The sequence below is a fragment of the Rhinopithecus roxellana genome, chromosome 2 (assembly GCF_007565055.1).
Source record: "Rhinopithecus roxellana isolate Shanxi Qingling chromosome 2, ASM756505v1, whole genome shotgun sequence".
NCBI classification, from domain to species: domain Eukaryota; kingdom Metazoa; phylum Chordata; class Mammalia; order Primates; family Cercopithecidae; genus Rhinopithecus; species Rhinopithecus roxellana.
In genome coordinates this window covers 46,824,096-46,848,964 of record NC_044550.1, presented here as the reverse complement: position 1 = coordinate 46,848,964, position 24,869 = coordinate 46,824,096, and the positions used below count along the sequence as shown (strand labels likewise).

At 40.4% G+C, this 24,869-nt stretch overlaps 1 protein-coding gene and 1 non-coding gene across 3 annotated transcripts; both read right to left on the bottom strand.

The window, feature by feature from the left end:
• Positions 1–22,979, bottom strand: PPM1K (protein phosphatase, Mg2+/Mn2+ dependent 1K). 2 transcript variants are annotated; one of them, XM_010366150.2, is made up of 7 exons: positions 22,551–22,979; positions 16,257–16,755; positions 15,258–15,358; positions 6,444–6,609; positions 5,880–6,024; positions 3,101–3,235; positions 1–813 (listed from the first exon to the last, which is right to left on the bottom strand). In XM_010366150.2, the coding sequence occupies exons 2-7, from the start codon at positions 16,694–16,696 to the stop codon at positions 682–684; spliced, it is 1,119 nt and encodes a 372-aa protein (XP_010364452.1). In that variant the 5' UTR covers positions 16,697–16,755; positions 22,551–22,979; the 3' UTR covers positions 1–681. The 2 variants fall into 2 exon arrangements, with proteins under 2 accessions (XP_010364452.1, XP_030773075.1); XM_030917215.1 differs by lacking the exon at positions 22,551–22,979 and adding an exon at positions 22,096–22,462.
• LOC115896030 lies at positions 13,299–13,402 on the bottom strand. Its single transcript, XR_004056051.1, has one exon. It is a non-coding gene; the product is annotated as a U6 spliceosomal RNA (small nuclear RNA).
• Positions 22,980–24,869: the final 1,890 nt, after the last annotated feature.

The following is a 24,869-nucleotide window of genomic DNA, read 5'->3' as shown; positions in this document are numbered from 1 at the left end:
TTTTTCCCAGTAGAGACAAGGTTTCACCATTTTGGCCAGGCTGGTCTTGAATTCCTGACCTCAGGTGATTTGCCCACCTTGGCGTCCCAAAGTGCTGGGATTACAGGCATGAGCCACTGCGCCCAGTCAAATTAATTTCTTTTGCACAGTTACTTTCATCAGTAAGTGGTCCAGAATACAAAATATGGTAACAGAGAACTGTTTTCATAATTATTTCTTGGTACAGTTATTAAAAATAAAAACTTGCATCTTAGGATTAGCGAAGTCTAGAAAAAAAAAATTTTTTAAACTTGGAGATCAGCTGTCAAAAATTCAAACTGACTAGTTTTGAAGAACTTCAAAAATGTGCTCAAATGAATAAAGAACAAAAATGATCAAAAGAAAACCACAGCTGCCTAAGAGGCTTAAAAATTATTAATGTGACACTCTCATCTCTCACCAAGTGTATCCAAACCACTTCTCATTTGCTCTTTCCATTTAAAGACTCACAGTAGCTTCACTACACATATATTTACACTGAACATGTACAGCTGACCATAAATATGATGAGCATTTATGAAAAGTAGTTTACACTGACTTGTGCGCTGATCTAGTGCGTCAGGAGACATTTTTGAGTTTATCAGTTTCTTGACATGCTCAGTGAAAAACTGTTGCACAGAAGCTCAAAGTCCCAGCTGGTAATCAGGCCCATCGTCCACTGGAGGCAAAGCTTCTGCTGAATGAGAAGTTGATTTCAGAGTTCTTATATTTTCCCCAGGCACCAAAAGGCACCACTACTGCAGTACTGTTATCCTCAGTACCGTACTGTATTGCCTGCAAGGTTTGGCAGGAAGAAAGAGAAAAACATTGGAAATCACAGTCTATACAAAGAGAAATCAGCCTTTCCTTCCCTTGGAAATACCCTTCCCCCAGAAAGCCAAACTGGTCTTATGTGCAGTCACTAACCTACTTATTTCACAATGGTTTGTGATTTTCACCCTGCATTAATGCCCACAAGGATTATTAAATTGCACATTGAGTAACAGGTGACCCAAAACAACCCTATTAACTACATTCTGCTGTAGCAATTTTGGCAACAGAAACACCAGTGGACTAAGGTGCATTGGTATGCAGCTCCTGAAAATGAAGACACATGTAAAGCATTTAGTGTAGGGCATAACGCATGGTAAGGACTTGATAATTGTTAGCTTTTACCAGGAATTCAATTCCCTTTAGGGAAATTTACCCTAACAGAATAAAAACCTTGGAAATTGAAAGAAAAAAAAACTAGTCATAATCATAAGAGAAATACAAATGGCTAATAAGCCTATGCAGCTAGCTAACTCTACTAACAAAGAAAAAAGACATAAATTTCTACACTAAAATTTGATTTTTCCATCTATTGAATATCGAATTGGTAAAAAAAAATATGGCAAGAATTTGGAGAAACAAACTGTAGAACATGCTAGTGTAAACTGGTACAGTATTTCTGGAGGAGAATTTGACAAACTTATTAAATGCTCTAGAACACTGTGTATTCTTTCATCTAGAAATTTTATTTATTTATTGAGACAGGGTCTTGTTCTGTCACCCAGGCTGGAGTGCAGCGGCACGATCTCGGCTCACTGCAGCCTCAACCTCCCAGGCTCAGGTGATCTTCCCACCTCAGCCCTCCAAGTAGCTGATACCACAGGCATGTACCACCATGCCCAGCTAAGTATGAAAAATATTTTTTTTGGAGAGACTGGGTCTCGCCATGTTGCCCGAGCTGGTCTTGAACTCCTGGGCTCAGGCAATCTTCCCATCTCAGCCTCCCAAAGTGCTGGGATTACAGGTCTAAGCCACCATCCCTGGCCTGAAAATTTTATCTCTAAGGGCTCAAGCAATCCTCCCACCTCATCCTCCCTCATACCTGGGACTAAACATGCATGCCACTGCACCTGGATACTATTTCTAAGAATTAAACCTATTGCCTGAAGGAAACAGATATGCAAAAATAGACATCAGAATGTTTATTACAGTGCTTCCTCTATAGTATGGAAAAAATAAACATAACTAAATCTCTTGACCAGAGGAAATGTCAAATGAACTATGTATAAGAATAAAATGGAACACTATGCATTCATTACAAATTTCATTACCTTTGTGAATTAGAATGCAAATATCTGCAAGACAGACAGCTGAAATTAGGAAAGAAGTGTTCATCCATGAAACTGGGCCTATTTCCTCAATTTCATGAACACCCTCTTTAGCGCAGGTGAAGGCAGTAACCAAATGAATAATTCATGTATTATAATCATGTTTGCCCATCTAAGCAAATAATACTTTTAAAGTAAGGTCTATTATCTTAATTTGGGAAATGCAAAAATAGCTGCTGAATTAAAACATACCTCTAATACTTTAAATAATACAAAGCATAGTTTATGTTTTCTTTACTGGATATTACCCAGCTTTCTTCTAATTTTAGTTCTGACTGACACACAACCTCATCCCTATGTCTTTTTGTATTTTGGTTTATCTTTTCCACACCCCCATTCTGAATAACCAGAAAGTGACTATGCTATATTCTCAAATTGGGTGTTTACTTGGAGCACTCTAGTTTAATGGCCAAGAGGCTGGACTTGGGAACCTAGTTGTCTGGGTTTGAAGTCCAGTTCTGCAATTTAATAGTTTTGCGATTTAATAGTTCAGTGATTAACTCTATAGCCTCTGTACCTGTTTTCCTCATTTGTGAAAAGGGACAATAATAGCTCCAACCTAATAGGATTATTGTGATGATTACAATATATGTAATTGTACATACTGTATAACACATACAGTAAGGGGTTAATATATATGCATACTGTCTGACACATAGCAAGTGATATATTAGTTTACTATTACTATAATTTACTATTGCCATTACTATCATTTCAAGGTATGTACAAAGCCAAAGAATAAACAAAACACACTTCCTTGGCATATTAAAATTTTAATTTGGGGAAATAATAAAAAATTTTATAATTGGAAATATTATGGAATCAAGTATAAAATTCACTGCAACACTCAAAAGCTAAAACACAATGCCTGGACTGTCCTTTCCTTCTCCTTGGGACTTTTTCAGGCAGAAGCTCTGAGTCACCTGTTCAGTCACCGCATGGGCTGCTTCGTTGGGATCATGGCACTGATTGACAAAGTCACAAATCTCTTGACTATTCACCATGAAGTTAATTCCATCTGTGGTGAGGACCAGGAAGCTGTCATCAGCATGATGTAACTGCAATCAGAACAAAATGCCTATGATTATAAGCTAGACTCTGCCTCAAAGATTTTATGTTTTGCTAAGTGGTCATCTACATAAGAGCTGATATGGTTTGACTGTGTCCCCACCCGAATCTCATCTTTAATTATAGCTACCGTAATTCCCATGTGTTGTGGGAGGGACCTGGTGGGAGATAGCTGAATCATGGCGGTGGGTCTTTCCCATGCCATTTTCATAACAGTGAAGAAGTCTCACGAGATCTGATGGATTCATAAAGGGTAGTTCGGCTGCACATGCTCTCTTTGCCTGCCACCATGTAAGACATGATTTTGCTCCTCTTTTCTCTCTTTTTTTCTTTTTTTTGAGGCAGAGTCTTGCTCTGTTGCCCAGGCTGGAGTGCAGTGGCGTGATCTCGGCTCATTGCAAGCTCCGCCTCCCGGGTTCATGCCATTCTCCTGCCTCAGCCTCCCGAGTAGCTGGGACTACAGGCACCCACCACCACGCCCGGCTAATTTTTTGTATTTTTAGTAGAGACAGGGTTCACCGTGTTAGCCAGGATGGTCTCGATCTCCTGACCTCGTGATCCACCCACCTCGGCCTCCCAAAGTGCTGGGATTACAGGTGTGAGCCACTGCGCCAGGCTGACTTTGCTCCTCTTTCACCTTCTAGCATGATTGTGTGGCCTCCCCATGCGAAACTGTGAACCCATTAAACCTCTTTCCCTTATAGATTACCCAGTCTTGAGTATATCTTTATTAGCAGTGTGAGGACAGACTAATACATAGGCAAACAGTGAAAATGCAAAGCCTACACGTTGGGCAAAAGTAGTAACATTTAGAATTAACCAACAAGGATAAAGCTACTGTTTAGTTAGTAAAATATAAATAGCAGTTAAAAGCAGAAAGTAAAGGGTAAAGAAGTTGCAATCCTCTGAAATCCCATCACCAGAGGTAATCACTCCTAACAATTTAGCAAACACCCTTCAAGATATCTTGATTTAATTCCATAATTTAACATCACAAACGGAGAATCCAGATAGCCCAATGCTGAGAGGTAGCTCAATGTAATGGTTATGAGTGCTGCCTCTAAGGCCAGGCTTCTAGGATTTGAATCCTGCCTCTATTACCTGGCTGGGTGAGCAGAGGTGCATCGACCTCTGTATGCTTTAGATTTTCCTTGAAAAATGGGGATAGTAGTACTTATTTTGAACAGAGCCTAGCACATAGTAAACTCTGCCTAAGTATCTGTTAGATAAAATGAAGTGGGATATATATAAGACACGAAGTGGGATATCTATAGATTTGAAACCCTTCATGCAATTAATTAACAAGCGTTTGTTGCCAGTTTTGGAAGCCTAACTATACTGTGCTAGGGACTACTGTGGCTCAGGAGTTTGAGAGAAGTGTCAGCTCATGGACTGGGTGTGTGTTGGGGTGCAGTTCAGGACAATGAGGACACTGATTACTAGCATGCAATGGATGCCACAGAAGTAGAGATGGGTGATTATTTGGCTTAGTGGAAAAGGGAAGTTGGGGCAGCTTCCAAGTGGAGGTGATGCTGATCGATTGGGTGCAGGTGATGCTGGCTGATTGGGTGCAGGTGATGCTGGCTTGGTGCAGGTGATGCTGATTGATTGGGTGCAGGTGATGGTGGCTGGGTGCAGGTGATGACTGATTGGGTGCAGGTGATGCTGATTGGGTGCAGGTGATGCTGATTGATTGGGTGCAGGTGATGTTGGCTGATTGGGGCAGGTGGTGCTGGCTGGGTGCAGGTGATGCTGGCTGATTGGGTGCAAGTGATGCTGATTGATTGGGTGCAGGTGATGCTGGTTGATTGGGTGCAGGTGATGCTGGTTGATTGGGTGCAGGTGAGAAGGAACAGCAGGACCATTCCACCAGGAGAATTCCATAGTTGGGGTGAAACAAAAACCTGACACTTCATACTGAGAGAAACCAAAATATTTCTCCCCCAAATATTGAGGATTGCTAAAGTCAAGTCACTGAAAAGGCAGGGGTACAATTCCTCAGCCTCTACTTGACAGGTGGCAGGACATCAATCCTTCTTTACTGAAGACAGCACTTGTTTATCGGTCCAGAGAAGGAACCAGCAGGCACCAGGGAAATCTGGGAACAGGTTTTACTATCTCCCCACATTTTCCTGACTTTTAAAAGACTGAAAATGTTCTCTTCTTTATCTTGTCACTATGCATGATTTATGGCTCTTTATTTAAATACAATTTAAGCAAAGCTCCTAAGCCACTGCCTTGAGAAATACTTTTAACTGAGGACTTTCCCCGCACAATGGGTACAGCATGCGCAAATGTCTGTTTGTTGTTGTTGTAATTAATCTGACTTTTATTTTCAAGAAAGTGTCTCAACTAAGAACCACCTAAAAAGGGGGAAAAAAAGAATTTGTTTTGTCCTTTACAATATATTAGGCCAGAATAGTGGCATCTTATTTTACCTGAAAAGTTTTTTTATCCTTCCATAAATTTAAAAATCATTTAAAAATGATTTTTTAAATCATTTATTTGATAAATCAAATCTTCCCTTTTAAAAATCATTTGGCTTCAGTTAAGGCTTCCAAAGAAAGGTGCAGCAGAGACATTCCTACATCCACTCTCTGCAGGTTTATCAAGTGTTTGCAGGTCCTTTCTTACCTTAATCCTCTTAGTTTCGGGTTCTGCTATGACACCACTGGTTTTAAGGTCCAAATCTCCAATACTTCTTGTCATCGCAAGCCTGCCATTTACGTGAGGCTGCCCCAAACTATTCCAAGCTACAAAACCACCACATTTCTTGATCCTGTTAAAAGTTAAATGACAATGATGTGATATGTAGAGAACCCACTGGGAGGCCGAGGCGGGCGGATCACGAGGTCAGGAAATCAAGACCATCCTGGCTAACATGGTGAAATCCCATCTCTACTAAAACACAAAAAATTAGCTGGGTGTGATGGTGGGCGCCTGTAGTCCCAGCTACTTGGGAGGCTGAGGCAGGAGAATGGCGTGAACCCGGGAGGCGGAGCTTGCAGTGAGCCAAGATCATGCCACTGCACTCCAGCCTGAGCGACAGAGTGAGACACCATCTCAAAAAAAAAAAAAAAAAAAAGAAAACCAAAACCAAGTCACTGTTAAACTTAACCATGACATTGGTTTAAAAACTATTATGAACTAAAAACATCATCCACATAGAATGATATCATGGATCAGTGGTGGTAGTACCTTTCTTTTTCATCTTTTCTTTCTGGAGTATGGTCAATGGTCAGCTTCATGGGTTTTCCTTTTCTACACAAAATAGCCCGGCTGTCCCCAACACTGGCTACAACCAGTTCAATACCATCTCGCAATAGGGCTACTGTTGCAGTAGTCCCAGAGGTCAGAAGAGTTGCTACAAGTATTATGAACAAAAGAGTAGAAGTTAGTGACAGTCAAATGATTGGATATGGTATTTTTATTACAAAATAAAACACAAGCATGATAAACTGATGCTGGAATAGATCATTCTAATTTAACTAGAGCTAAGCAAAATGCAAATGAACTATGTAAGTAACAGCATGCAGAGAAACAAGTATTTAATTCAGTAACAAGGCTCTATGCAAACAGAAAGGTTGCTAACCTAATTTGGCAAACACTGCGTCACTATCTACAAATGGCCTCTATTCATATCAAGTAGAGCTGACTTGAACTTATAACAACACCTTCATGGATATCTGGTGTCCGGACTGAAAGTATTAAAATTTAATTACGTTGACTATGATGGTGGGATGACTTAGGTCTAATTGAGTCCACTGAGGCAAGCTGACTTTTCTATAGTCTATGGATTTAGAAGGTTTTCTCTTCCATTTTTTACTCCTATCCTGTGAACATATTCTCAGTTAGTAGGCTAAGTGAGATATGCCAAGGGTATACGATTTGCATATTGTACTCTGTATGCTTCTAAAACTGTTTTAATTTTATAAATGTTCATCAAAAAATCCTAAAATGGTTACAGGCTCACATTCTTTTCTGTTTATCTTTGTCCTCCCTAGACATGAAACAAAGTTACAACCATCATTACAGGAGCAGAAAATCTGGGGCGGGGGAGGGGAAGGTGGAGAATGAAGTTCATTCTAGTTTTTCATAAACTTGGTGTAATTCATACTCCTAACTCCAGGAAGTTATAATGCAAAGAGACGGTCTTCAAACGCAGGGCAGTACTGCCAGCTGCAACTCCTGGGGTCCTGCTTAGGGTCAGAGCATCCCACAAATATGAATTTTCTCTAATAACAAATAAAATTCATTGTTACTGGGCTTGAGGTCACCACTGTTTCCTCCATCAAACTCAGACTGCATTTCTGCATCTTCCTTTGATTTCTTCTAACAGTGTCGGCCCTAAGTTCTTTATCATCTGTTAAAAATTGTTAATTTGCATTGAGCCTTGTCAAAAGTGAGAATACTGTGAAATTATGGGCTAAAAGATAAAACAAAGTGGAAGAAATTGGAAAAGATAACTTATTTAAAGCAGGTATTGTCTTTAGTAACACTCTTAACTCTTTAAAACATTCCAAAGATGACTATGATTTTAAAAGATTTAGGAAAAACAAAGTGCTACTGATTTGACTGATTAAGACTCAATCTTTCCAAGTTTTTTTTTTTTTTTCCCAAAAAGATAATTTTGAAAACTTCATTAGTAATGCATTGGAAGGAGATATATACATAGATAGATTTTTCCAATCAGTATATTAAAATGCCTGCTTTAATCAGAAAAGTAAGATGGAAAGCATGAATAAACTCTACTTAATCTTTTATAGTCATGCTGAACTTTCTTGAGAAATAACATTTATAGTTGCACTATCTTTCCATTTTTCTCTTGATTTTGGAACTGTCATGCCAATGTAATTATTTCTGTAATGCTGAAAGACATATTTGTCCACCATATAACATAAATGTTTTAGCATAAGTATTAGTGATATTTATATTACAAATGTTAACTCTTAACTTTAAATTACCCAAACGACTATACAGCAGTGGAGTCTTTACAGTTTGACTAGCTATAATATTTCAAATGATTTAAAGAGCCAGGTAAGGGAACACAGGCATTTATTCAGATGCTACCTGTCCTGGGAATTTAACATTCCTTCCCTTTGTTTAAACCATCTGCAATAGCTTTCTTTTTTTTTTTTTTTTTTTTTTTTTTGAGACGGAGTCTCGCTCTGTCGCCCAGGCTGGAGTGCAGTGGCCGGATCTCAGCTCACTGCCAGCTCCGCCTCCCGGGTTTACGCCATTCTCCTGCCTCAGCCTCCCAAGTAGCTGGGATTACAGGCGCCCGCCACCTCACCCAGCTAGTTTTTTTGTATTTTTTTAGTAGAGACGGGGTTTCACCGTGTTCGCCAAGATGGTCTCGATCTCCTGACCTCGTGATCCACCCGTCTCGGCCTCCCAAAGTGCTGGGATTACAGGCTTGAGCCACCGCGCCCGGCCTGCAATAGCTTTCTTAAAAATGGTTTATTATTGGCCACAGTAAAAGAGTTAAAATTTCATAAGTAAAAGTTTACTTATTTAGGTTTGTAATTCATGGCTCTGTCACCTAGGAATTTTAAAAGAGTTTGAGTTTTTACCAACCCAACTTCACAGTTCCAAAATCCCAGGATTTATAGGAAAGGCTTCAAAACTAACTGTCAATTCTGATTTGCTAAGTATTTAAGAATGTAAATATTGAATCAGCATTCATTTTCATTTAACATTTAACATGGAAGTAAAAATTCTCACTTTTTGTCCTAACAACAAAACTAGAAAACTAAGACATCTTTCAATAAGTTCTTAACACTCACTGGACAATTTCTACTGCAAGTCATCTCAACTAATGGGACAAAGAGATGTGGGAACCTTCCCGTAGTCCAGGCTAGGAACCGCTGGACTCCTTCACCTGGGACAAAATTAAGCAGATCTCTCTTTCCACTGAAGCCCAGCATATAGTGTCCACGGGCTCCAGGTCTAGAGCTGCTGACCAGGCACAGTTCTCTGCCACAAATAACACGCACAGAGGCAAATAGGAATTTCACCCAGGAATTGTGCTCAAATATTACAAACCTGCAACACAGGGGAGAGCAGAGAAAGAGCTGCAAAATAAGGGAAGGGTTTTTTATTTTGGTGAAAATTTAACTAGCAAATTATATAATATTCCAGGAGATGCCAAATCAATTATTCCAAAACTCAGTTTGTTCCAGTTGATGGTATTTTGTAGTTGAGTCTATTTTTTTCATCCCAGGGTAACACTTCTTTCTTAATTTTGTGGTTTCTAAGGTTGAAAAAACTGTATAAAAATGTATCTGTACCAAGACACATAAATGGTGACACAGACATACATTTAACACACTCATAAAAACACTCATGCATATACACATTCACTGAAATAGCTGGTCTTAAACACAGTAAATCACTACCTTTACTGAGTTAGAAAAAATGTACTGTAAATTTGTTTGGTAGCAATATCAGAATTGTCTCAATAATAGAAAGGTAAATCTACAGTTACAGCATGGAAGAATTTGTATCTGACAAACAGGATGTAAACTACAGTATACCACCAAATTACTGGGACTTAAATATATATCCAGAAGAAATCAAAGCACCTGCTATACCAGATACATGGAGTAATGCATTTGTTAATGGTGCTTAATACAGAGTTTTGAGTAGAATGATTAATTTAAATTCATTGTTTAAATAAAGGCTAGCGAGACTCAGTTTATAATTTTATATAATTCACAAAATGGGTATTTCTGCAGCTCTCTCTTTTTCCCAGTGTTGCAGGTCGACACATCAAAAGAAAAATGATCAAGATTTTGAATGCCAACATAAAGAGCAAAAGCTGTATTTTTCAAAGTATAATGACCCCTAGTAATTACTCAATTGTGTAAATAATACTATGTATAAACCAATACAGTTTCAATATTTATTAAAAATGGGTGTTCTAGACTCATGACTCATGAACACCAAAATCAAAGTAATGAGCTGAAGCAGTAGCAGCACAATAAGAATATCTCATCAATGCTCTCCCTATTTGTTTTTCTTTTGACTGTCCCGGCATAGGGGATTCAAAAATGCTGTGTTTACAGCCCTGGTTCTTTTGTAGGTTAATTCTTTCATAAAGAGGTCACAGGATATGAGGAACATAAAAGTTTCTGGTGAGACTCATAATGCCATCAATGTCCCCCACTCTGAATGTCAGAACGAGTCTTCTCTTTTTGTTCCATTTGTCCCTTTCAGAACTTTGTTGCTTTCAAAGTTTAAGCAATCTGGAAACACTCTGAAGAGCTTATAGGAAATACAGAATTATAACCTAATTTTCTACCATCTAGTTTGTTCTAAGTGGCTATCTGTTTATAAACAACAGACTGGTGGGATATCATCTGGATTTACTGGCTGCTTTTATTAATTGTAAAAGTAGACAATACTGGTATAAATTGAATTAAAAAATTAAAAGATGGTGATGAAATTTGCTATTGATAACTAAGGACAGGTTTAAAATGCTTTAACAAAAAAGCAATAAAAATAGCTGACAATTTCTTAAGGGCAAGGGACTCTTGTTCTTGCCATTTCTTGATAAGTGGCATTTTGATTTTATTCTTTTCAAAATATCCCCAGCTACAACAGTAAATTATTTTATTTTATTCTACTCAGATGATAAGTTTTTATATTTTACAGATCAGTCATCCAGGACATGCTGCGTCTGTGCTTGGCATCGTCTCATTTTTGAAAGGACTGAATGCACATAAAAGTCTCTTGCCCACGCTGAACTTGCACATGCTTGGGAGAGAAGAGCTCTCACTAAGCGTAACTTGAATGTGAACTTGCTTAGGCAACAGCAGTGCCATTCAACAGTAAATATTTTAAATGTTAATAAGATAATTTGAAGTTCTTTATGTAGCTGTTAACAGCTTTGGAACTGAAGTTGAGAAGGGATAAGAATGTTTTAATTTCACTTAACGAAGTTAATATGGTATTGATACAGGAGCTAGAAATAAATTATTTAGGCAGATAGTGAGGGTAAAGGAGTCCTTGGCAAGGCTTCCTTTGTAACAAAAAGCAGCCTCCAAACCATTTCTTTTCTAACAAAGAGCAACCTGAAAAACTGAGCTACAAACATAAATAAGCAAGCTGGAAGCTTGCACAGGTGAATGCCAGCAGCTGTGCCAATAGAAAAGGACTACCTGGGCTGGGAGTGATGGCTCACGCTGGTTATCCCAGCACATAGGGAGGCTGAGGCGGATGGATCACCTGAGATCAGGAGTTAGATTCCAGCCTGACCAACATGGCAAAACCCTGTCTCTACTAAAAATACAAAAATTAGCCAGGCATGGTGGCAGGCGCCTGTAATCCCGGGTACTCCGGAGGCTGAGGCAGGGGAATCACTTGAACCTGGGAGGTGGAGGTTGCAGTGAGCTGAGACTGCGCCATTGCACTCTAGCCTGGGAGACTAGAGTGAAACTCTGTCTCAAAAAAAAAAACAAAAACAAAACAAAAACAAAAGAAAGAAAGAAAAGAAAAGGGCTACCTGGGACCAAGCATGTTCAATATGCTCCATCTTCCCTTTTCTTTGTCACCATGTGTACAGTGAAGAAATGGGCAACATGGCACTGGCCAGGTAGAGAACACATCTGCATAATAAAAGATTAGGGTGGGTGTGGCCAAATTATGGAACGCTCTGCAAATTGCACACCTAGCCCTAACCAGTTTTTCATGTGCTATGCAAATGGCATACCTAGCCCTAACCAGTTTTTCGTGTACTATGCAAGTGGCACATCTGGTCCAACCAATCTTTTGTGCCCTATGTAAATCAGACACTGCCTCCTCAAGCTCACCCATAAAGCCTACTGTACTTCACCATGGACTAGAAACCTGTTTGGGGCCCCTCTTTTTGAGGAGAGAGCTTTTCTCTTTCTTTCACCTATTAAGTCTCCACTCTTAACCTCACTCCTTGTGTGTCCTCGTCCTTGATTTCCTTGGCATGAAACAATGAAACTCAAGTATTACATCAGATGAACAATGCTGCTTCGGTAGGACCGAGGGGCACGCCTCTCTTTTATACCTAAAATCTCACCATTAGTGATTCACTTCTATGGTTTAACTAAGCCTTTTTCAGGTGTCTGCTAATTAAAATTCAAATCCACTCAGGAGTGACAGCTCATTAAAATGCATATATTTTATTCATAATTTGATTAAATCAGCTATATGATAATCAAAGAAAAAATTATAGTAACTTCAATGAGAAAGAGTAGGCAGTGGAGATCTCAGTTCAATCCAAATAATTATTGAGTACCTGCCAGGTTCTATGCAGGGTGCTGCACACTGGAGATTCAAAAATGAATAAGCCACAGTCCTTCACCTCACAGGAAGGGTTCAAGAGGAGGGGAAAGGGGTTAATACTAAAAGAGAAAAGATGAAAGAAACTGGAGAGGGTAAACTGCACTTACTACAAAATTTTGTTTCACTGGCACTGGTCCTATCTATATACATAGGCCGAAAAGAATATTATCCACTCTTATAATACTGATACTGCTTCAGTTCTTGCGAAAAACCACAGTTTTAAACTTAAATAATAACTTTGAAATACAAAATGACATTTTAAAATATCCACAAATTGAACAGTTACACAACATATGGCATTCTATCTTTAGTGGCTTTAATGTATTTGATAAAACAGGCCCTAAATATCAAAAGACAATTTTTGCCATCTTTGAAGGCTTTGGCAACTTACTAAAAATAAGATTTTTAAATGTTCTCAAAACACTAATTTTTAAAAAAACACAGACCAATAAGAATATATACAAAATAAGATTTAATAACAAAATAAAATTTTAATAACAATTTAATAACAAAATAAGATTTAATAACTATTATAATAGACTTTTTCTTGTAGTACACACTAAGAGCACCATCCTGTCTTGCTCCATTATACTTTCAAACAAATTACCATTATAAGAAAAATCCATTTTAAAATATCTTAATAATGTTCTGGGATCATTACCTCAAAGCATATGACAGAGGAATTAAATTAAATAATGCATTTTAATTTATTACAAATTAATTTTATTAAGAATAAAAAATATGGAACGCTTCCTGCACTTGTGTGCCATTCTTACACAAGGACCATGCTGATCTCTGTATCATTCCAATATTAGTGTATGTGCTGCTGAAGTCAGCATATGAATTACATTTTTGTGATTAATTTCTTTACATGACTGTTTAATTGTTTTTGTGACAAAGGTATCTTTAGAAAGTTTCTTTTAAGATAGGCAAGTTAATAAAATTCTTTAAGTTCAAAATTCTATTGAGTTATACTTTATTCAATAATAAAAGGAGTCCTGTCATATTTTACATCAAGTCAATCACTGTTTGGTTTAAGCATCTACATTGACTAGATACTTTTAAAAAAGGCTGATGGCACTCAGAAGGTCAGTGTTTTTGGTTGGTGGTCACATGCCTGGGATACATTTGGACATTCTGATCCAAAAACCTTGCCCAGTAAGCTGCAGCTATTTACAGAACAGCTGAGGCACACCACTGGCACTACAGTCAATAAACATTGTGGGGTGAGACATAGCCAGACTCACAGCCAACTTGGTTAATATGAAATAAGAGCATACCAAAATTCAAGAAGTAATAAAAATAAAACTGTAAGAAAACATTCTATTTCCTCTTCTCCTTCATGTGTTTTAACTATTTGGAACAAGAGCTAAATCTTATGCATAAAGTTTACCTCTTTCAACTTCTGTCTTCTTAAAGGTAAGGATCCCGTTGAAAGAAAAAGAAAAAATTCCAAACGAATGAGAGAAAAGAAAATGGGCCTAAATATCTACAAACTGGAAAACATATCCCTGAACAGAGTGGACTGTAATGCTTTCCTGAGGACTGTGATAGTAAGGTTCTCAAAAAAACCTCAGGAAAAATCGCAAGCTGGTAAATAGAACCATCCCAGAGTTACTTTCTCCTTTCCTCATGAGAGGAGAGAGAGAATGCTGGTTGTCAGGAAAATCTCAGCCCTAACTCTGAACTGACCTTGACCATTCTAATCTTCAGTTCCTTCACTGTGAAATGCAGAGAATCTCTATCCTTATGTATTCCAACTGAAGACTGTGAAAATGACATTTCTGTGGTGCACGTGGTTTTTTGTTTTTTGTGGGTTTTTTTGTTTTTTTTTTTTTTAGAAAAGGATGAACCAAATATAGATCAAGATTACTGCATGATTCATTTTCAAATCATTTACAAGGTTACATGCACACATTCATTTCACTGGTACAGAAATTTTCAGGGTTAACTTTAACAGCAAAAGATTTGAGGCTAGCTAACTAAAAAACATTTGCTGTATTTTCCTGAAATGGTTTTGATAAATGTAGTCAAAACCAGAAACATTTCACTTTCAAAATTTAAGGACATGCAGTATACACAAAATTTTAAATTCAGCTAGCATGCCCTTCTGCTGAAAATACCACTAGTTACCAGAGGAAAGCTGCAAGATTGAGCTTTTCAAAAAGTGACAGAAAAATATTTTCCTTCTAATTATACAAATTAGTACATATTAACATTGTATTTTTCTATTTAGGACCTATTTGCAATTTTTTTCTTGTTGGACAATGACTATCCTAGCTAGATGTGATTACCCTGTAGTGTATTTCAGCACTTGGTCACCAGATCCATCTAAAAAAAAAAAAAAACCCAAAACAAAACTCATAGTATGGGCATTTTGTCCATAAAATGAGCAAACAGATTAAACATTTTTTAAATCTTTTAAAAACTAAAGTACAACATCAGAACTGTTTTGGGGCTTCTCTTTCTGAAGAACTCTCCAATATATTTCGTTTAAAAGTGAGGTATTAACATTAATTTGGATTCCCAACTGCATTTAATGTGATTCTTCATATAAACTCATTTCTATATAAATCCTTACAAACAATTGTACATTAAAATCCCCTCCCCCAAAGGACTTAAATTGTTGCCTTTTTACTCCTCCCCCACCCCACATACTCCCTAGGACCCAAGGAATGTGACAGTTTTACATACCATCAGCAGACAGGCGGGCATGACTTGAAAAGGCTTTATCTATTTCTAGAAAAGCCAGGATCAACACAGTTTCCAAGTTCTTCTCCTTAGGAAGCAAATCCCTTTGTGGGGAGGAAAAAAAAAGAGCCTCAAACAATCATTTACAATAGGTTTCTCTCCTCACTGTTACTCTGGCTAGCAGTCATTCCACACAATGGGCCTCATGATTTTCTGGTCAAATGCTGAAGACTTACTGGCTAAGGAATACTTATTGAAAATCCACTAAGCATCAGGCACTGTGATAAGCTTTTAAGGGCACAAAAATGAAAGTCCAAGTCCTTGTCCTTGAAGAATTAATCCTCACTACCACAACTCTGAGAGGCCAAGAGTTCCCTCCTATTATGAGTTCTTTCGTGGAATGAAGTATACACAGGAAGTCAAGAAATGGTCACTGGGAAGTCAAATATAGTCACATGGTCATAACTCCATCACGTGTTCTCCCTCTTTCGATTTTAGCAGTAATGTGATCCTCAAAAATGCATTAATAATAGTTGAAGTAAATAAACTGAAGAGCTCCAAAATGCCTGCATTAAATGCATTTTTCCCACACTAATGCCAATCATCCAAAGCTATTTTCAACAAGTCAAGTATTCAAAGCTATTCACACCACTTGAAAGAGTAATTACCATTTACTGAAGCACTTAGACGTCCTACACTGATGGGAGTAAATGTTTCTCATAGGTTATCTCATGTATATTATGCCACTTCACTTAAAATAATCACAAATTAAGTGCCATGAATTTTGGTTAATGCTTTCCCCAGGGGAGTTGTTAAAACATGCATTTCTGAAATTGTGATAACCATAAGAAATAAATGGCACACTTAACTACTGTTCATTCATGAAGCAGCAGCACGCACTCACTCAAGTAATATGTTTACCCTGGAAGCCTCAAAGGGTGAAAGTTTAAGTAGGAAGCATAGGGGAACTGCAAAGTCAGGAGCGAAAGTCATTGTACATACATAATACATTTCTCCATGTGCGTATGACAGAAATCAGCTGCTGCAGGTCCACCGTGTCCATCATACACTGCAAAGTACAGGACCTCATCTGTCAGCTGAGCGAAGTCAAATCGATCTTCATTCTCTTTCCGTTTGCCAATCTGTGAGGCACACCCCACATTTTCCAAGCTGATTTTGGGAATTGGCTTGCCATACTTAATGCTGGGTGGCAGCAGAATTGGCTCATCAATGCGGTTATCCCAGATCCCAAAATTGTCCCAGGTAGCTGGACTCCCACTACCGTCTGAGTCAAACCGAGAACACCTAGGCTCTGAAGTGGAGCTGTGGCACGTGGGTGTCACCCGCCTGTCGTCCTGCAGCAGGCGGGAGCTTAGCAGCACTCTCCTTCTCACCTGGTTCCCACCGCTTCTGACCAAAGTAATTAAGGCAGCTGTTGACATAACTCAGCTCCAAAGGACTCAGTGATGAGGGAAAGGTCAATGGAACAATAATGGAATGTCTTCAAGAAAAATGATGCAAGTTGCAGGGGACAGAGGGAGAGAGAGGGAGAGGAGGAGAGGAAAAGGGGGAGGGAGAGAGAGAGACCGTCAGAAATTTTGAATATAACTGATATGTCATCAAATATTACCAAAAATGAAGGTCATAAAGGATTTGACAGAAAATACATATATTTATGTTCTATATTGGGTAGGCATCCAATAGTCTACTTCTAAGAACAGTGGATCAAAAATGAATCGATTTTCCTACCCCATTCACAGCATTTAAATTCTATTAAAATTTGATGGTGTGCACATACACAGAACATGTATCTCTTAAACTTGAACCTGCCATCACTTGTTAAAATGCAGGTTCTGACCCAGTGGCTATGAGGTGGAGTCATTCTGCATTTCTAACCAATACCCTGGTGATACGGAAGCTGCTCGTCTGCAAGTTACACTTCTAGTAGCAAGGACACAGAATATAGGTATAAATAAATATACTTCCCTTCATTAACTCTATTGCTTTCAAGAAAAGATAGGGGTAAATATTAACAATAGCAACAAAGTCTCTTCAAGAAAAAATAACAGGCTAATAGAATACTTAAAATAGTTCTGTTTCCAAAGAATGGCCAAGTTTTAGCAAAAACATAATCTAGGATAAGTCTAAGTTTTATTTTAAGATTTCTCAACCTACTAAACTTTACATACTATATTACTATGGTAAATATAAATTGGTGTGCAAACACCCCAGAGGCACAAAGATAAGCCAGTTTCAATGCTCCCCTTCCTGGTAGACTCTCTCACTAGGAGAGTGTGTGGGTGTGATCTCAGGAACCTGGCAGCACTGCATTTGTGACAAGCAGCCCTGATTTCTGAACAAGTGAACTATGTATTTACATTCACAACTGCAGCTCTCCTTTCCCCGACCCTAGCAACCCACCAACACTTGAGACTACACTTCTTTGAAACTATTACTTTATACCCCCATTTCTGGACTCCACCCCGAAACTCAATCCTAAAGCCTCTCTTGGCATTACATACACGGTGTTATTCCTATCTGAATGGGGAATTCCTACCCCACTGGAGGTAATTTCCATACCTGTTTCTGGGAATTTTCCATACAAATAAAAAATTTGTCTCCATAGGATTTTGTTCTATTACTTTATTCATTTAAAATCAACTTAAAAAGACGGCAGAATACTAAGATTTGATGATGTTGGTGGATGGCCTACAGCATATTATTCTCAATCCTATGTTTATATTATTTCACAATAAAAAATGAACTTGAAAAAATGTATATTTCCAAAAGGTATAAACATACACAAATGAAACCCAGCTTGAGTGCAGTTATGAGAAAATGCACTACAGATTTCAAACAATTACTTTCAAGTGAATTTTTGGTAATCAGTCTAGCTATGTATGTATAGGGAAGGCCATTACTTCTTTTGGTGGGTAAAACAGGCAAAAGAAAGAATAAGGTTCCAAAGAACATCCTTAGACATTTATTTGCTTTAATTTCTTGTAGAGATGGGTTCTCACTTTGTTGCCCAGTCTGCTCTTGAACTCCTGACTTCAAGTGATCCTCCCACCTCAGCCTTCCAAAGAATTGGAATTACAAGCATGCACCACAGAGCCTGGCCTCAATCTTTAGATATTTAAGCAATAAAAAATATATGAGCTCTGCCACAACAGAATTTAGAATAAAGATGGCCACCAAAACAAGTAATGTATCATCAAAGACTTAGGAAGTCACCCCTTCTTGGCCTTTTGGCCAAGATCCTGCATATAAGGCTGAAATTCATTTCTTTATAAGACAACATTGGTGGGGGGTTGGAGGGTGGCAGAGACACAGCATCTCTGGTTATTAAAGAGAAGTAACATGGCTAGACCTGTACAGGCTAGACCTGTACAGGCTCACACCTGTAACCCCAGCACTTTGAGAGCCCAAGGCGGGCAAATCACTTGAGAATAGGAGTTGGAGACCAGCCACTGGCAACCTTGCAAAACCCTGTCTCCACTAAAAATACAAAAATTAGCTAGGCATGGTTCCGCATGCCTATAGTCCCAGCTACTCAGGGGGCTGAGGTGGAAGGATTGCTTGAGCCCAGGAATTTGAGACTATCCTGGGCAACATGGTGAAACCCCATCTCTACAAAAATGAGGTGGACGGATTGCTTGAGCCTGGGAGGCGGAGGCTGCAGTGAGCCAAGATCACACCACTGCACTCCAGCCTGGGCAATAGAGCAAGACGCTGCCTATTTAAAAAAAGAAAAAGAGAGTGAGAGAGAGAAATAACACATTCCATTGTAAGAGATGTTTGTTCTTCTGCTTCTAATTGAGAGCTAGATTTTATTCAGCAACAATTATGGATTCAAGCCAGCAATGGTGTGTTAAAAAAAAAAAAATTATAAAACCAATTTATGTTAACTACAGTTGATGAATTGAGATTTCAAACTATAATACAATCTACCAGGTAATAGATGTACTAATTATTTGGCGATAATTCCCAAAGCAGCTTTGTATCATATAGGAAAAAAAAGAACTGTAAATAAATACATTTATTAGAAAATATTCATATTTGAAGAGTTAACTTGAGATTAGCAAAATACTATTGTTTTGGCTTCAGTCTGAAAGTATATATGCCATATTCAGCCTTGGGCTACTTTGCAGTCATGCACCTACTTTAAACCAGAGTTCTGGAATTACAAATAAATAAATATTCAAGATTTTCTGCAGCCCTTCTAGTATATTCTTGCCTTTTTATCTCCTTTTATCCTCCCCCCAATTTTTTTTTTTAAATAATAAAGTAGAACTGCATTCTAACAGAGAACAAATATCCACTGGAAACATTTTTAAGAAATGAGATAAAATGCAAATTGAGCACTTTCTGTAAGGTTAAAAACCTGCATATTTTAAAATCAATCAACCTGGCATCCTTCCTCATGTATTGTTTCTATAATCATCTCAGAAAGCAGGCAGTCATAGGAAAACACCTACTTTAAGACATGTTATTGACAGAGATGAAATGTGACCCAAATATATAGCTAGTTTAAAAAACAAACAAACAAACAAAAAAAAACAGGTCAGCATTGCTTAGGTAAACAAGAGATGTTATGAAGTGACTCCATGTCCTTTTCCATCTGCAATATAACTAAATCATACCAATCCCCTCCATATTCCCTAAGAAACAATGCAAAGGCAGCTGGAGTTCCCAAAGTAAAAAACAACTTTGAATTAAACCTGCACATTAAGAAAACTTTCCCCCTCCAGAGCTTCAAAATCGGAATCTGCCATCATAGACCCCACAGCTCTGCTGATGCCCATAGAAATGACTATGCTTTGACGAGCAAGGCAAGGGGAGTAGAACTTGTGATGTGAAAAATGAAAACCTTAAGGAAAAAAAAAAAGCAATCAGTGTTCTGTACAACAAAAGAGTGGAGAACAAATTAGCAAACATCTAAGAATTGTCTTTGTCAGTTCAGCAATTAAAAATTGGAGTGAGTTCATTATTCTGCAAACTAAGAGAGAGAAGGAATCTTTTTAAGTAAGCAGGGGAGATTTAGCTCAATCTTTTAATCGGAAAACATGGCTACTTTATTTTTATAAACCATTTTAACATTACATTCACTCTTCGGAAGTCAAGTCATCCAAGAGGAAAGCACTGTCTCTGGCAGGAAGGTGTACTGGATTTGAATTAAACTGTTCTTGTACGTTAAAAGCAGGTCAAAAGGGCAGTTTAAGCACATGCTAAACATTATTCAGGAGTTGAGTTCTGAAACCTGCTTAGATTTTATCCCTCTAGAAAAAATATTTTAAGAAAGCATTCCTATCTGCCCATTGTGAAGTGGCATTTAGGTATCTACAACTTCCACAATGAGAACACAGCCATTTTAAATATTCTTAAACCAAATATTTACTTATCGACCTTTTTAGAAAATCAATTAAAGCATCCCAGTGAATTCAAATAGTATGGAAATTTCCAGAATGTATTTCAGCTAATTTGGACCCTAATACCTTCTTTATCAATACCCTGCCAGGAGGAAGGGAAAGAAAATTTACTGCTTTACCTGAGGGGAAAAAAGAAAAAAACAATAAAAACTCCAAAGGACTCCCCTTAGGTTTAATGTGAGTATTTCTATGTTCAGATACGTGACTGGAGAAAAGCGCTGAAATGTGAGCAGAGGAAAGTACTCAGTATTCTATTCCCATAGATATCTTTACAGACACATTAGTAAATATGCATACAAGCCATAGACTATATCCCAAACCTGTAACTTGATAATGCCTTTAAGAACTTTCCTTCACAGTCTATTACGTCACCAGCCACTCTCCCCTCTTCTTTCCTCGTCTCTTAGGACTCCAGTCAAGGAAGTTGCCAGGGTGATTAGCAGTAATGACTAAGGTTGCAAGAAAAAATCATTAGCGAGAACTCACTACTCAAATATTATAACTATTCTATCAGGCACACACTCACACATGCTGCTCTTCTTCCTGTCACGGCTGCCTAACTAGAATACCACGGACCATGGCTGTTTTTCTTTTTCTTTCTGTGACAGGGTCTCGCTCTGTCGCCCAGACTGGAGTGCAATGGTGCGATCTCGGCTCACTGCACCCTCGACCACCCAGGCTCAAGCAATCCTCCCACCTCAACCTCCAGGGCTGGGACCGCAGGCACATGCCACCATGCCCGGGTAATTTTTGTATTTTTTTGTAGAGCCGAAGGTTTCGCTATGTTGCCCAGGCTGGTCTCGAACTCCTCGGCTGAAGCCCGCTTTGCCTCCCAAAGTGCTGGGAGCCACTGCGCCTGGCCTCCTTGCTCTTTTTCATGGTCATTGTAATCTGTCACTTGAGTCACCCATTCTGAAACCTAAGGACCACCTCATTCCTCCGCCCTGACGGAAAGAACCTAAGAGGCCTTGCTGCACGTTAATAGTGGGAGGCTCAGAAAAGCCAGTGGAGCTTTAGAGACTGCAAATTCCCTGGTTACTTCCACCTGGAACTTCTTTGTCACCTTCGATGAATTCTCTCATCTACAGAAAGCAGCTGCTGAAAAAGACATCACCAGCTACAAGGCCTTGAGTACTACAATGCTCCCCGCACAAAGTAAAACCCAAGTCTTCGGATCAAAACCAGTCGGGGCTGTGCATCCTTCCCGATGCCGGACCTCCTGAAAAGCTCGGCTGTGGACAGCTCAGGATCCTGGGCTTGGCTCGCTGGCCCTGACAGGCGAGTGGCCAGGGTGACACACGGCGGGAAGAACACACGCCCGCCCGCCTGCCTGTGAAGCCTCGCAGATGGCTGGGCTCCCTCGGCACCTTCCGCGGCCAGGTCTCCGCCTCCCAACCTCCCTCTGGGCTTACCGAGCCCGTTGTCGCCACATTTCCCTCGCCCGGGTGGCGACGCGGCGCCCAGCCCGTAGCATCCTCGCTTCCGGAGCCTCGGGCAAGGGTCTCCAGTCCCGGCCCACCGACACTGCCCCGCTCGCGCCGCGCTGGCCCTCCAGGCTGCGGCCACATTCTAGGCCAAGCTCAGTCTGGGCTGGAAACCAGCCGCCTGGGGCGCAGGCAGCCAAGCTGGGCCCCGCCCCACCCGGACGAGCTGCTCCTGACCTCCACAGGGAAGAAAGCGGCGCTCTGAGAACCCAGAGAGACCGCCGGCCAAGCACCGACTCAGGGGGCGGGGGAGCGGAAATCGACGTCTCCCCTTCGCCCTCCCGGGAAACCCTTCTCCGTTTACTCTCCATTCCGCGACAGCCAATAAAGAACAGAATACACGGTTAGCAGAAATAAATGAATTGCACTCTCTAGGCTCTTACCTCTGGATGGCTACGTCCTGAAAAATGTTTTAATTAGCTAACGGAGGGCGAGGAAAGGGCTTTCTAGCTCGGTAAATAAGAGTGCCTTCTCCGTTGTCTCGGAGCTCCGAAGCAAGCAGTCAAAGCGGCCACTGCCTTGCCTGCTGGAAATTCTCGAAAATTTTTCTCCCGCAGTTGACCAGATGGAGAGGGAGAAGTCTGTTCCCGCTGACTGACAGCAGATCCAGCCAGTCGGCGCTCGGCGAGACGATTGGCCCGCCGCCTGGGCCCTCGATCGCAGCCAATCACAGATGCCGATGGGAACGAGCCTCCCCGCGGCTGCTATTTGACTTCGCACGCAGTCCTCTAGCCGCGTGGCGGAACGACAACGCCCTGGGCCAGTGGTGGCTCGCGGCGGCGCCCCGCCCTCCCGAGGTTGGCTCCCCAGCCAAAGAGGGGGCGCGCTTGGGCGGTGGGTGGAGCCGCGAGTCTTGGTACCTCGCCAGCGGGCGGAGCGCCGAGGTGGTTTCGCTTCGGGCAAAGGGACTGTGGTTGTGACCGCCAGGAAACCGAGAACGGAATGCCAACACTGCCTGGGCTTAGAGCTTGAAAGGCATCTGATTTCACTGCCATGTCTTTGAAAAGTAGTGCACAGTGAAGTGTTCTTCGTGGCTGAACAGGTATCTTGTGATCTTTCGGGAATGTCTATTCATTCATTCAACAAGTATTTCTGTGTTTATTGAAGGACGTCTTGTATGCTAGGCATTTGCTAGGCACTGGGGATACGCCCCTAACACAGATAGACATGATAGCTACCCTCATAGAATTTTCAGTCTAACAAAGAAGAGGGAGAAAACCAACAAGTAAACAAGCTCATAGAATAGTAACTAATTGATTTGTTTTTCTAAAGACCACCAGAGCTAGCACAAAAGAACCAGCGAGTAGGCAAAGGCCAGGAGCAAAACTGCAAGTTTATTTTTGGTCACCTAGCTTCAGGGAAGTAGGTGGGTAGGGAGAGGTCTGTTGGCCTCCGGCAAAGGAGGCCGACAGAGTGCCCCTGTGGGGCTCTCTGACGGAGTTCCCATTACAATCCCGACCGGAGTGAGGGACTGAGGAAGACCGCGCGTGGCGACCGTCGGAGCGGCTTTTCTAGGAGTGGGAGGGCAATAGGCGGGGCATGGACGTGTGTGGGGGGGTGGGGGGGGGGGGCGTTCCGCAGGTGCGACCAGGTAAATCTTGGTCTCTTCGGATTGACGTCACCTGGCGCATGCCGGGTTGGTCTGCACCCTCCCTGGGCGCCGGCTGCATTTTCGCGCACACGGGAAAAGTTGGTGAAGAAGAACCCGGAAGTGCGCCATCCTGCCTCGTTCGTCCAAACACTAATCATGTCAAGAAAAGAAATAGACGTGGTGTGGACTCTGGGGGATGACTTCAGATACAGTTGTTATATGAGAACCTTATAAAATGGCATTTAAACAATCAGTCATTCAGCCTTGGAACCAATAAAATGATGAATTGTTCTGGGCAGAGGGGACAACAGACAAAGGTCTCTAGGTGGGACAGCCCGGCGTTTTGGAAGAACAGAAAGAAAGCCAAAGTGTCCTCAGCATATGGAAGGAGGGGAAGAGCAACATGATGTGAGGGAGATGAGGCAGATGGGGGCTTGGAGTTGGCATTACATTTTAAATTTAATGGGCTTCTATTGAGGCATTCGAAAAAAAGAAGTGACAGGATCTGGGTTTAGACTTTACATCGCTTTGGTTAGTGTGCAAAGAACACTTAAAATAAGCTATTGGGAAACTGATTAGGAGATTATGACAGATTAAATGTAAGGTGGAAGACGACTTGGATTAAACTATGACAATGTCACTGAAGGGAGAGAAAAGCAGAGAGATTAGAGATTTTAAAGATAAAGAATTAACTTGATTTGGCATTTTAGTTATTCTAGGCCAGGGACAACTGTTCTGAATCCAGTACATTTAATAACCCGGTTAGAGAGTGACTTTCACATTGATGGCTCACAGATTATAGTAATAACCTTGAGTAATATTATGTTGAGTTGACATCTTTTCATAGACTTCCTGGATTTTTTTCTTTTTTTCTTTTTCTTGAGACAGGGTTTTACTTCTGCCCAGGCTGGAGTGAAGTGACACTGTCTCAGCTCACTGAAACCTCTGCTTCCCAGGCTCAACTGATCCTCCTCTTCAGCCTCCCAAGTAGCTGGGACTACAGGCACGCTCAACCATACACAGCTATGTTTATATTTTTTGTAGAGATGGGGCTTCCCCATGTTGCCCAGGCTGTTCTTGAACTCCTGAACTCAAGCAATCCACCCACGTC

What these genes read in the sequence shown, in the direction of transcription:
- PPM1K (XM_010366150.2), bottom strand. Translation starts at nt 16,696, where the DNA reads ATGTCAACAGCTGCCTTAATTACTTTGGTCAGAAGCGGTGGGAACCAG. An exon ending in CCGAAACTAAGAGGATTAAG is followed by an intron (nt 3,236 to 5,879) that starts GTAAGAAAGGAC and finishes TTCTGATTGCAG; the next exon opens with TTACATCATGCTGATGACAG. An exon ending in CCCATGCGGTGACTGAACAG is followed by an intron (nt 814 to 3,100) that starts GTGACTCAGAGC and finishes CAAACCTTGCAG; the next exon opens with GCAATACAGTACGGTACTGA.